Below are 13572 nucleotides of genomic sequence, written 5' to 3' on the forward strand. Positions count from 1 at the left end.
CCAATCCCCGATTACAGGGGTCCTGTCTCGTCTCCAATCCCCGATTACAGGGGTCCTGTCTCGTCTCCAATCCCCGATTACAGGGGTCCTGTCTCGTCTCCAATCCCCAATTACAGGGGTCCTGTCTCGTCTCCAATCCCCGATTACAGGGGTCCTGCCTCGTCTCCAATCCCCGATAACAGGGGTCCTGTCTCGTCTCCAATCCCCGATTACAGGGGTCCTGCCTCGTCTCCAATCCCCGATTACAGGGGTCCTGCCTCGTCTCCAATCCCCGATTACAGGGGTCCTGCCTCGTCTCCAATCCCCGATTACAGGGGTCCTGTCTCGTCTCCAATCCCCGATTACAGGGGTCCTGCCTCGTCTCCAATCCCCGGTTACAGGGGTCCTGCCTCGTCTCCAATCCCCGATTACAGGGGTCCTGTCTCGTCTCCAATCCCCGATTACAGGGGTCCTGTCTTGTCTCTGATCCCCGATTACAGGGGTCCTGCCTCGTCTCTGATCCCCGATTACAGGGGTCCTGTCTCGTCTCCAATCCCCAATTACAGGGGTCCTGTCTCGTCTCTGATCCCCGATTACAGGGGTCCTGTCTCGTCTCTGATCCCTGATTACAGGGGTCCTGCCTCGTCTCCAATCCCCAATTCCAGGGGTCCTGTCTTGTCTCTGATCCCCGATTACAGGGGTCCTGTCTTGTCTCTGATCCCCGATTACAGGGGTCCTGTCTTGTCTCTGATCCCCGATTACAGGGGTCCTGCCTCGTCTCCAATCCTCAATTACAGGGGTCCTGTCTCGTCTCTGATCCCCGATTACAGGGGTCCTGTCTTGTCTCTGATCCCCAATTACAGGGGTCCTGCCTCGTCTCTGATCCCCGATTACAGGGGTCCTGTCTCGTCTCTGATCCCCGATTACAGGGGTCCTGTCTCGTCTCTGATCCCCGATTACAGGGGTCCTGTCTCGTCTCTGATCCCCGATTACAGGGGTCCTGCCTCGTCTCTGATCCCCGATTACAGGGGTCCTGTCTCGTCTCCAATCCCCGTTTACAGGGGTCCTGTCTCGTCTCTGATCCCCGATTACAGGGGTCCTGCCTCGTCTCCAATCCCCGATTACAGGGGTCCTGTCTCGTCTCCAATCCCCGATTACAGTGGTCCTGTCTCGTCACCAATCCCCGATTACAGGGGTCCTGTCCCGTCTCTGATCCCCGATTACAGGGGTCCTGCCTCGTCTCTGATCCCCGATTACAGGGGTCCTGTCTTGTCTCTGATCCCCGATTACAGGGGTCCCGTCTCGTCTCCAATCCCCGATTACAGGGGTCCTGTCTTGTCTCTGATCCCCGATTACAGGGGTCCTGTCTTGTCTCTGATCCCCGATTACAGGGGTCCTGTCTCATCTCTGATCCCCGATTACAGGGGTCCTGTCTCGTCTCTGATCCCCGATTACAGGGGTCCTGTCTCGTCTCCAATCCCCGATTACAGGGGTCCTGTCTCGTCTCCAATCCTCGATTACAGGGGTCCTGTCTTGTCTCTGATCCCCGATTACAGGGGTCCTGTCTTGTCTCCAATCCCCGATTACAGGGGTCCTGTCTTGTCTCTGATCCCCGATTACAGGGGTCCTGCCTCGTCTCTGATCCCCGATTACAGGGGTCCTGTCTTGTCTCTGATCCCCGATTACAGGGGTCCTGCCTCGTCTCTGATCCCCGATTAGAGTGGTCCTGTCTCGTCACCAATCCCCGATTACAGGGGTCCTGTCCCGTCTCCAATCCCCGATTACAGGGGTCCTGTCTCGTCTCCAATCCCCGATTACAGGGGTCCTGCCTCGTCTCCAATCCCCGATTACAGGGGTCCTGTCCCGTCTCTGATCCCCGATTACAGGGGTTCTGCCTTGTCTCTGATCCCCGATTACAGGGGTCCTGTCCCGTCTCCAATCCCCGATTACAGGGGTCCTGTCTCGTCTCCAATCCCCGATTACAGGGGTCCTGTCTCGTCTCTGATCCCCGATTACAGGGGTCCTGTCTCGTCACCAATCCCCGATTACAGGGGTCCTGTCTCGTCTCCAATCGCCAATTACAGGGGTCCTGCCTCGTCTCCAATCCCCGATTACAGGGGTCCTGTCTCGTCTCCAATCCCCGATTACAGGGGTCCTGTCTCGTCTCCAATCCCCGATTACAGGGGTCCTGTCTCGTCTCCAATCCCCGATTACAGGGGTCCTGTCTCGTCTCTGATCCCCGATTACAGGGGTCCTGCCTCGTCTCCAATCCCCGATTACAGGGGTCCTGTCTCGTCTCCAATCCCCTATAACAGGGGTCCTGTCTCGTCTCCAATCCCCAATAACAGGGGTCCTGTCTCGTCTCCAATCCCCAATAACAGGGGTCCTGTCTCGTCTCCAATCCCCGATTACAGGGGTCCTGTCTCGTCTCCAATCCCCAATTACAGGGGTCCTGTCTCGTCTCCAATCCCCGATTACAGGGGTCCTGTCTTGTCTCTGATCCCCGATTACAGGGGTCCTGTCTCGTCTCCAATCCCCAATAACAGGGGTCCTGCCTCGTCTCCAATCCCCGATTACAGGGGTCCTGTCTCGTCTCCAATCCCCGATTACAGGGGTCCTGTCCCGTCTCTGATGCCCGATTACAGGGGTCCTGTATCGTCTCCAATCCCCGATTACAGGGGTCCTGTCTCGTCTCCAATCCCCGATTACAGGGGTCCTGTCTCGTCTCTGATCCCCGATTACAGGGGTCCTGCCTCGTCTCCAATCCCCGATTACAGGGGTCCTGTCTCGTCTCCAATCCCCGATTACAGGGGTCCTGCCTCGTCTCCAATCCCCGGAGCAGGGGTCCTGCCTCGTCTCCAATCCCCGATTACAGGGGTCCTGCCTCGTCTCCAATCCCCGATTACAGGGGTCCTGTCTCGTCTCCAATCCCCGATTACAGGGGTCCTGTCTCGTCTCCAATCCCCGATTACAGGTGTCCTGCCTCGTCTCCAATCCCCAATAACAGGGGTCCTGTCTCGTCTCCAATCGCCAATTACAGGGGTCCTGCCTCGTCTCCAATCCCCGATTACAGGGGTCCTGTCTCGTCTCTGATCCCCGATTACAGGGGTCCTGCCTCGTCTCCAATCCCCGATTACAGGGGTCCTGCCTCGTCTCCAATCCCCAATTACAGGGGTCCTGTCTCGTCCCCAATCCCCGATTACAGGGGTCCTGTCTCGTCTCCAATCCCCGATTACAGGGGTCCTGACAGAGCCTCCCCAATTAAAGAGTTCCTGATGGAGCCTCCCTGTTTCGGGGGTCCAGTGGGACATCCTCTCCGTCAGCCTACTGAGGATCTCGATGTCTCTGGGCTCCCGACTGAGCCCCTGATTTTTCTGTTGCAGAGGACGACAGCTGCCCGGCCCCCCACCGCTTGGCTCCGATGTGCGACCTGAAGCTGGGCGACCAGTGTCGGGAGGACAAAGACTGCGACATCTGGCAGAGCTGCTGCAAGGCGAGTTGTGGAAACATCTGCATCCCCAGCATCTGGAACAACGGTAAGGAACGGATCCGTGGGATTGGGCAACGGGCGAGGGTGGGCAGGGGAGGGGGGAGGGCACCATTGGTCTATCCCAAAACAAGAAACGTCCCAGAGAGCAGATCGAGGGTCTGTCCCAAAACAGGAAACGTCCCAGAGAGCAGATCGAGGGTCTGTCCCAAAACAGGAAACGTCCCAGAGAGCAGATCGAGGGTCTGTCCCAAATCAAGAAACGTCCCAGAGAGCAGATCGAGGGTCTGTCCCAAAACAGGAAACGTCCCAGAGAGCAGATCGAGGGTCTGTCCCAAAACAGGAAACGTCCCAGAGAGCAGATCGAGGGTCTGTCCCAAAACAGGAAACGTCCCAGAGAGCAGATCGAGGGTCTGTCCCAAAACAAGAAACGTCCCAGAGAGCAGATCGATGGTCTGTCCCAAAACAGGAAACGTCCCAGAGAGCAGATCGAGGGTCTGTCCCAAAACAGGAAACGTCCCAGAGAGCAGATCGAGGGTCTGTCCCAAAACAGGAAACGTCCCAGAGAGCAGATCGAGGGTCTGTCCCAAAACAGGAAACGTCCCAGAGAGCAGATCGAGGGTCTGTCCCAAAACAGGAAACGTCCCAGAGAGCAGAACGAGGGTCTGTCCCAAAACAGGAAACGTCCCAGAGAGCAGATCGAGGGTCTGTCCCAAAACAGGAAACGTCCCAGAGAGCAGATCGAGGGTCCATCCCAAAACAAGAAACGTCCCAGAGAGCAGATCGAGGGTCTGTCCCAAAACAGGAAACGTCCCAGAGAGCAGATCGAGGGTCTGTCCCAAAACAGGAAACGTCCCAGAGAGCAGATCGAGGGTCTGTCCCAAAACAGGAAACGTCCCAGAGAGCAGATCGAGGGTCTGTCCCAAAACAGGAAACGTCCCAGAGAGCAGAACGAGGGTCTGTCCCAAAACAGGAAACGTCCCAGAGAGCAGATCGAGGGTCTGTCCCAAAACAGGAAACGTCCCAGAGAGCAGATCGAGGGTCTATCCCAAAACAGGAAACGTCCCAGAGAGCAGATCGAGGGTCTGTCCCAAAACAGGAAACGTCCCAGAGAGCAGATCGAGGGTCTATCCCAAAACAGGAAACGTCCCAGAGAGCAGATCGAGGGTCTGTCCCAAAACAGGAAACGTCCCAGAGAGCAGAACGAGGGTCTGTCCCAAAACAGGAAACGTCCCAGAGAGCAGATCGAGGGTCTGTCCCAAAACAGGAAACGTCCCAGAGAGCAGATCGAGGGTCTGTCCCAAAACAAGAAACGTCCCAGTGAGCAGATCGAGGGTCTGTCCCAAAACAGGAAACGTCCCAGAGAGCAGATCGAGGGTCTGTCCCAAAACAGGAAACGTCCCAGGGAGCAGATCGAGGGTCTGTCCCAAAACAGGAAACGTCCCAGAGAGCAGATCGAGGGTCTGTCCCAAAACAGGAAACGTCCCAGAGAGCAGATCGAGGGTCTGTCCCAAAACAGGAAACGTCCCAGAGAGCAGATCGAGGGTCTGTCCCAAAACAGGAAACGTCCCAGAGAGCAGATCGAGGGTCTGTCCCAAAACAAGAAACGTCCCAGAGAGCAGATCGAGGGTCTGTCCCAAAACAAGAAACGTCCCAGAGAGCAGATCGAGGGTCTGTCCCAAAACAGGAAACGTCCCAGAGAGCAGATCGAGGGTCTGTCCCAAAACAGGAAACGTCCCAGAGAGCAGATCGAGGATCTGTCACAAAACAAGAAACGTCCCAGAGAGCAGATCGAGGGTCTGTCCCAAAACAGGAAACGTCCCAGAGAGCAGATCGAGGGTCTGTCCCAAAACAAGAAACGTCCCAGAGAGCAGATCGAGGGCCTGTCCCAAAACAAGAAACGTCCCAGAGAGCAGATCGAGAGTCTATCCCAAAACAAGAAACGTCCCAAAGAGCAGATCGAGGGTCTGTCCCAAAACAAGAAACGTCCATGAGAGCAGATCGAGGGTCTGTCCCAAAACAAGAAACGTCCCAGAGAGCACATCGAGGGTCTGTCCCAAAACAGGAAATGTCCCAGAGAGCACATCGAGGGTCTGTCCCAAAACAGGAAACGTCCCAGAGAGCAGATCGAGGGTCTGTCCCAAAACAGGAAAAGTCCCAGAGAGCAGATCGAGGGCCTGTCCCAAAACAGGAAACGTCCCAGAGAGCAGATCGAGGGTCTGTCCCAAAACAAGAAACGTCCCAGAGAGCAGATCGAGGGTCTGTCCCAAAACAGGAAACGTCCCAGAGAGCAGATCGAGGGTCTGTCCCAAAACAGGAAACGTCCCAGAGAGCAGATCGAGGGTCTATCCCAAAACAAGAAACGTCCCAGAGAGCAGATCGAGGGTCTGTCCCAAAACAGGAAACGTCCCAGAGAGCAGATCGAGGGTCTGTCCCAAAACAAGAAACGTCGCAGAGAGCAGATCGAGGGTCTGTCCCAAAACAAGAAACGTCCCAGAGAGCAGATCGAGGGTCTGTCCCAAAACAGGAAACGTCCCAGAGAGCAGATCGAGGGTCTGTCCCAAAACAAGAAACGTCCCAGAGAGCCGTTAATTATCTGGTCATTTATTCCCATTTCTGTTTCTGGGATCTTGCTGTGCGCAAATTGTCTGCGGCGTTTCCGACAGGACTCCCCGACATTCCAGCACTCCCTCAGTACCGACCCTCCGATATTGCAGCGCTCCCTCAGCACTGACCCTCCGACAGTGCGGCCCTCGCTCAGTACTGACCCTCCGACAGTGCGGCCCTCGCTCAGTACCGACCCTCCGACAGTGCGGCGCTCCCTCAGTACTGACCCTCCGACATTCCAGCACTCCCTCAGTACTGACCCTCCGACAGTGCGGCGCTCCCTCAGTACTGACCCTCCGACAGTGCGGCCCTCCCTCAGTACTGACCCTCCGACAGTGCGGCGCTCCCTCAGTACTGACCCTCCGACAGTGCGGCCCTCCCTCAGTACTGACCCTCCGACAGTGCGGCGCTCCCTCAGTACTGACCCTCCGACAGTGCGGCGCTCCCTCAGTACTGACCCTCCGACAGTGCGGCGCTCCCTCAGTACTGACCCTCCGACAGTGCGGCGCTCCCTCAGTACTGACCCTCCGACAGTGCGGCGCTCCCTCAGTACTGACCCTCCGACAGTGCGGCCCTCCCTCAGTACTGACCCTCCGACAGTGCGGCGCTCCCTCAGTACTGACCCTCCGACAGTGCGGCCCTCCCTCAGGACCGACCCTCCGACAGTGCGGCCCTCCCTCAGTCCTGCCTCTCAGACAGTGCGGCGCTCCCTTAGTACCGACCCTCCGACAGTGCGGCCCTCCCTCAGTACTGACCCTCCGACAGTGCGGCCCTCCCTCAGTCCTGCCTCTCAGACAGAGCCCCTCCAATCCTGTGTGTGACCCTCCCTCCTCTAAACTCCAACCTGTTCCCCTTTCAGACGATGATGACGAGTGCCCCGACTCCTTCAGAGCCAAGAGGATGTGTGCGAGGAACTCGAGTGAGCCTTGTTGGAGGGACGAGGACTGCAGTAAATGGAAGCAGTGCTGCGATGTGGGCTGTGGAAAGAGATGTGTTTCCTCCTTCAAGCACAGTGAGACTCAAGCTTCCAGCGTCAGGACCGAGCAACCGTTCACTGGACTGGGACGCCCTCAACGGCAGACAGCAGCAGGAAACCACGGGGCAGGCTCCACCTGACAGGACGAGGGGCCCAGGACCCTGTCTGTGGGAGTCTGAGTCTGACAGGACGAGGGGCCCAGGACCCTGTCTGTGGGGGTCTGGGTCTGACAGGACGAGGGGCCCAGGACCCTGTCTGTGGGAGTCTGGGTCTGACAGGACGAGGGGCCCAGGACCCTGTCTGTGGGAGTCTGGGTCTGACAGGACGAGGGGCCCAGGACCCTGTCTGTGGGAGTCTGAGTCTGACAGGACGAGGGGCCCAGGACCCTGTCTGTGGGAGTCTGGGTCTGACAGGACGAGGGGCCCAGGACCCTGTCTGTGGGGGTCTGAGTCTGACAGGACGAGGGGCCCAGGACCCTGTCTGTGGGAGTCTGAGTCTGACAGGACGAGGGGCCCAGGACCCTGTCTGTGGGGGTCTGAGTCTGACAGGACGAGGGGCCCAGGACCCTGTCTGTGGGAGTCTGAGTCTGACAGGACGAGGGGCCCAGGACCCTGTCTGTGGGAGTCTGAGTCTGACAGGACGAGGGGCCCAGGACCCTGTCTGTGGGAGTCTGAGTCTGACAGGACGAGGGGCCCAGGACCCTGTCTGTGGGAGTCTGGGTCTGACAGGACGAGGGGCCCAGGACCCTGTCTGTGGGAGTCTGAGTCTGACAGGACGAGGGGCCCAGGACCCTGTCTGTGGGAGTCTGAGTCTGACAGGACGAGGGGCCCAGGACCCTGTCTGTGGGAGTCTGAGTCTGACAGGACGAGGGGCCCAGGACCCTGTCTGTGGGAGTCTGAGTCTGACAGGACGAGGGGCCCAGGACCCTGTCTGTGGGAGTCTGAGTCTGACAGGACGAGGGGCCCAGGACCCTGTCTGTGGGAGTCTGGGTCTGACAGGACGAGGGGCCCAGGACCCTGTCTGTGGGGGTCTGAGTCCTCTGGTTACTGACCCTCCTGCCTGTAGAAACAGTTTCCCCCTGTCTGCTCTCTCAAAACCCCTCATTATTTTGAACACCTCTCTGAAATCTCCTCTTCACCTTCTCTCCTCTCAGGAGAACAATCCCAGCATCTCCAGTCCATCACTGAAGTCCCTCATCCCTGGTACCATTCCAGTAAATCTCCTCTGCCCCCTCTCCACGGCCTTGACATCCTTCCCAAAGTGTGGTTCCCAGAATTGGACCCAGTCCTCCAGCTGAGCCCCGACGGGTGATTTTGAAAGGGTTTCGTGCGCCTTGTACTCTGTGCCTGTGTTTATAAAGCCCAGGATCCCCGTGTGCTTTAATGAACCCTTTCTGTCTCCCTCCACAAGCAAACGGTGAGAAGTGCCCGTCCTCCAGCTCACCAGCCAACGTGTGTCACATGAAGCTGGGCGACGAGTGTGAGAGAGACGGTGACTGTGACAGTTGGCAGACTTGCTGCGACGCTGGCTGTGGCAAGAGATGTGTCTTCAAATTCTTAAAAGGAGGTGAGGAGTCCCCACAGTTTGGGGGGGTGGTGAGGAGTCCCCACAGTTTGGGGGGGTGAGGAGTCCCCACAGTTTGGGGGGGGTGAGGAGTCCCCACAGTTTGGGGGGGTGGGTGAGGAGTCCCCACAGTTTGGGGGGTGGGTGAGGAGTCCCCACAGTTTGGGGGGGTGAGGAGTCCCCACAGTTTGGGGGGTGAGGAGTCCCCACAGTTTGGGGGGGTGAGGAGTCCCCACAGTTTGGGGGGGGTGAGGAGTCCCCACAGTTTCGGGGGGTGAGGAGTCCCCACAGTTTGGGGGGTGGGTGAGGAGTCCCCACAGTTTGGGGGGGTGAGGAGTCCCCACAGTTTGGGGGGTGAGGAGTCCCCACAGTTTGGGGGGGTGAGGAGTCCCCACAGTTTGGGGGGGGTGAGGAGTCCCCACAGTTTCGGGGGGTGAGGAGTCCCCTCAGTTTGGGGGGTGAGGAGTCCCCACAGTTTGGGGGGGGGTGAGGAGTCCCCACAGTTTGGGGGGGTGAGGAGTCCCCACAGTTTGGGGGGGGTGAGGAGTCCCCACAGTTTGGGGGGTGAGGAGTCCCCACAGTTTGGGGGGGTGAGGAGACCCCACAGTTTGGGGGGGGTGAGGAGTCCCCACAGTTTGGGGGGGTGAGGAGTCCCCACAGTTTGGGGGGTGAGGAGTCCCCACAGTTTGGGGGGTGAGGAGTCCCCACAGTTTGGGGGGGGTGAGGAGTCCCCACAGTTTGGGGGGTGAGGAGTCCCCACAGTTTGGGGGGGGTGAGGAGTCCCCACAGTTTGGGGGGTGAGGAGTCCCCACAGTTTGGGGGGGTGAGGAGTCCCCACAGTTTGGGGGGGGTGAGGAGTCCCCACAGTTTGGGGGGTGAGGAGTCCCCACAGTTTGGGGGGGGTGAGGAGTCCCCACAGTTTGGGGGGTGAGGAGTCCCCACAGTTTGGGGGGGGTGAGGAGTCCCCACAGTTTGGGGGGTGAGGAGTCCCCACAGTTTGGGGGGGTGAGGAGTCCCCACAGTTTGGGGGGTGAGGAGTCCCTACAGTTTGGGGGGTGAGGAGTCCCTACAGTTTGGGGGGTTGAGGAGTCCCCACAGTTTGGGGGGTTGAGGAGTCCCTACAGTTTGGGGGGTGAGGAGTCCCTACAGTTTGGGGGGTGAGGAGTCCCTACAGTTTGGGGGGTTGAGGAGTCCCTACAGTTTGGGGGGTGAGGAGTCCCTACAGTTTGGGGGGTGAGGAGTCCCTGCAGTTTGGGGGGTTGAGGTGTCCCCACAGTTTGGGGGGTTGAGGAGTCCCTACAGTTTGGGGGGTGAGGAGTCCCCACAGTTTGGGGGGTGAGGAGCGCCCACAGTTTGGGGGGTGAGGAGTCCCCACAGTTTGGGGGGGTGAGGAGTCCCTACAGTTTGGGGGTGAGGAGTCCCCACAGTTTGGGGGGGTGAGGAGTCCCCACAGTTTGGGGGTGAGGAGTCCCCACAGTTTGGGGGTTGAGGAGTTCCCACAGTTTGGGCGGTGAATAGTCCCCAGAGTTTGGGGGGGGTGAGGAGTGCCAGAGAGGGAGCGAATTTGTGCTGTCCCTGCCCTGGGAGTGTTTGATGGGACAGTGTAGAGGGAGCTTTACTCTGTATCTAACCCTGTACCTGCCCTGGGAGTGTTTGATGGGACAGTGTAGAGGGAGCTTTACTCTGTATCTAACCCTGTCCCTGCCCTGGGAGTGTTTGATGGGACAGTGTAGAGGGAGCTTTACTCTGTATCTAACCCTGTACCTGCCCTGGGAGTGTTTGATGGGACAGTGTAGAGGGAGCTTTACTCTGTATCTAACCCTGTCCCTGCCTTGGGAGTGTTTGATGGGACAGAGTAGAGGGAGCTTTACTCTGTGTCTAACCCTGTACCTGCCCTGGGAGTGTTTGATGGGACAGTGTAGAGGGAGCTTTACTCTGTATCTAACCCTGTACCTGCCCTGGGAGTGTTTGATGGGACAGTGTAGAGGGAGCTTTACTCTGTATCTAACCCTGTACCTGACCCTGGGAGTGTTTGACGGGACAGTGTAGAGGGAGCTTTACTCTGTATCTGACCCAGTACCTGCCCTGGGAGTGTTTGATGGGACAGTGTAGAGGGAGCTTTACTCTGTATCTAACCCTGTTCCTGACCCTGGGAGTGTTTGATGGGACAGTGTAGAGGGAGCTTTACTCTGTATCTAACCCTGTACCTGACCCTGGGAGTGTTTGATGGGACGGTGTAGAGGGAGCTTTACTCTGTATCTAACCCTGTACCTGCCCTGGGAGTGTTTGATGGAACAGTGCAGAGGGAGCTTTACTCTGTATCTAACCCTGTACCTGACCCTGGGAGTGATTGATGGGACAGTGTAGAGTGATCTTCACTCTCTATCTAACCCTGTACCTGCCCTGGGAGTGTTTGATGGGACAGTGTAGAGGGAGCTTTACTCTGTATCTCACCCTGTACCTGCCCTGGGAGTGTTTGATGGGACAGTGTAGAGGGAGCTTTACTCTGTATCTAACCCTGTACCTGACCCTGGGAGTGATTGACGGGACGGTGTAGAGTGATCTTCACTCTCTATCTAACCCACCCACCCCACAGACACGGTCCAGGATGGAATGACCTGAATCTTCTGGACATTAAACCCAATCTGCTTGTTCTTGTGTTCCAGTGAACAGCAGCTGCCCTGCTCCGAGCCGTCTGGGCCCCATGTGCAACGTAAACTACGGCAAGGAATGCGAGGGTGACGATGACTGTGACTTATGGCTGAGTTGCTGCGATGCTGGATGTGGGAAACGATGTATTCATCGGGGCTCCAGACACAGTGAGAAGGACAATCCCTTCGTGGATCAGTAACTCCCTCGCGGGGAGTCGTTACAGTTCGATTCAACTCGGGCTCCCCGCCCACCATCTGGAGACACTGCGTTCAGTTCTGGGCCCAGCACATCAGGAAGGAGAGAATGGCCTCGGAGAGGGTGCAAGGCAGATTCTCCAGATGGTCCCCAGGGGGGGGGTTGAAAGGGTTTAATGATGAGGACAGGTTGGACAGACTGGGCTTGTATCCCCCCGCTCGAGTGTGGAGGATTGAGGGGTGATCTAATCGAGGGGTTTGAGATGATTGAAGGACTCGATCGGTTCGATCGAGAGAAACTATTTCCTCTGGTGGGGGGGAGTCCAGAACAAGGGGGCAGAACCTTAAAATCAGAGCTCGGCCGTTCAGGGGGTGATGTCGGGGAGCGTTTCCTCACACAGAGGGGAGTGGGAATCTGGAACTCTCTCCCCCCAGAAACACTGTGGAGACTGGGGGTCAATTGAAATTATCAAAACTGAGATTGATCGATTTTTGTTCGGCAAAGGGTGTTGAGGGAGATGGAACCAAGGTGGGTCGATGGGGTTAAGATACAGATCAGACCACTGGAACCGCTCGAATTGAACGGCAGAACAGGCTCGAGGGGCTGAGTGGCCTCCTCCTGTCCCTGTGTACCAGACTCGAGGGTCTGAATGGCCTCCTCCTCTCCCTGTGTACCAGACTCGAGGGGCTGAATGGCCTCCTCCTGTCCCTGTGCACCAGACTCGAGGGTCTGAGTGGCCTCCTCCTGTCCCTGAGTCGATCCTTCCTGTCGGTGGGTCAGAGTGAGGGAGAAGGGGAGACTTTCTCTCCACTTTGATGGCCTGAGATCACGGTCCCCGAGGCAGTGAGGGTCTCGGAGACCCCTCTTTACGCGGTGTCGGTACGGAGGACACAGTGAGCGGTGACCTTGGGTCGATGATGATGATGATCCCTGCCCGTTTTCCCCTCTGTCCCGTTCACTCCAGGCTTCACCTGAGACTCAGACCTTGGTGTCCAGACCCCGTCCCCTTGGTCCTCAGCCAGTCCCTGATGATCTGCTCTGGTCCCCATTTGGAAAATCCCACTCTCTTGGTTTTTCTTTTGCAGGAAAGCGAGAGAAGAAATGCCCGGAACCATTCTCTGTGCAACATCTCTGTGAGAAGGGGGAGATTGAGAGCTGTGGGAGTGATGAGGAATGTGGAGAGTGGAAGCAATGCTGCCAAGTTGGAGACTGTGGGAAGCATTGTGTCTTCCCATTCTCCACATCAAGTGAGAACCAAAGAGGGGAGAGTCCATGAGAGGGGAGAGTGGACACGGGCTGTGGGGGGAGAGTGTACACGGGCTGTGGGGGGAGAGTGTACACGGGCTGTGGGGGGAGAGTGTACACGGGCTGTGGGGGGAGAGTGGACACGGGCTGTGGGGGGAGAGTGGACACGGGATGTGGGGGGAGAGTGTACACGGGCTGTGGGGGGAGAGTGGACACGGGCTGTGGGGGGGAGAGTGTACACGGGCTGTGGGGGGAGAGTGGACACGGGCTGTGGGGGGAGAGTGGACACGGGCTGTGGGGGGGAGAGTGTACACGGGCTGTGGGGGGAGATTAAATGGGTGGGGAGAGTCTGTGTTCGGGGAGAGTGTACAGGGTGTAAATGCCCCTTGACGTATTCTTGTGAAAGAGAAATGGGAACTCAGGGCCGATGTTCTGGTTTTAACTTTGTTGTTTAACCCCTTCCTTTCTTCCTCCTCCCCCCTACTCTCCCCCCGCCCCGCCCCGCCCCCAGAGAGCTGCAAATTGGATGAAGACTGCGACCCACACTGGACCTGCTGCCATGGGAGTTGCTCGATGAAGTGTAACCAATCTGCAGAGCTTCCTGCTCAGGTATAGCGTCTGGGAGGGTTTGGATGCTTTCAGATCAGGGCCTGTTATGGTCTCACTCCCCTCCGCTCCTGTCCCCAGTCCCTCGAGTTGCTGGCTGACTGCAGCCCTCTGGTATCTCGAGCCCCGTCTGGTCCAGGACCTGACGATCAGTGGGCCGGCCAAATGGCCAGGCCCAGATCTGTCGCCATCTGACGTGACCAGGCGAGGGGATCAGGAGTAGGAGCCTCGAGGGGATCAGGCCCGCCCAGACCCACAGATG

At 57.9% G+C, this 13572-nt stretch overlaps 1 protein-coding gene across 1 annotated transcript in view; it reads left to right on the forward strand.

Moving 5' to 3' along the window:
- Positions 1-13319, forward strand: part of LOC137316212 (low-density lipoprotein receptor-related protein 1-like) — a 35415-nt gene extending 22096 nt beyond the window's left edge. Inside the window, exons 7-12 of the mRNA XM_067980346.1 lie at positions 3363-3515; positions 6933-7085; positions 8460-8615; positions 11279-11431; positions 12545-12706; positions 13216-13319. Coding sequence (XP_067836447.1) covers positions 3363-3515; positions 6933-7085; positions 8460-8615; positions 11279-11431; positions 12545-12706; positions 13216-13319 — 881 coding nt within the window. The remainder of the gene's footprint in view (positions 1-3362; positions 3516-6932; positions 7086-8459; positions 8616-11278; positions 11432-12544; positions 12707-13215) is intronic.
- Positions 13320-13572: the final 253 nt, after the last annotated feature.

Source organism: Heptranchias perlo, unplaced genomic scaffold, assembly GCF_035084215.1.
Source record: "Heptranchias perlo isolate sHepPer1 unplaced genomic scaffold, sHepPer1.hap1 HAP1_SCAFFOLD_574, whole genome shotgun sequence".
Taxonomy (NCBI): Eukaryota; Metazoa; Chordata; class Chondrichthyes; order Hexanchiformes; family Hexanchidae; genus Heptranchias; species Heptranchias perlo.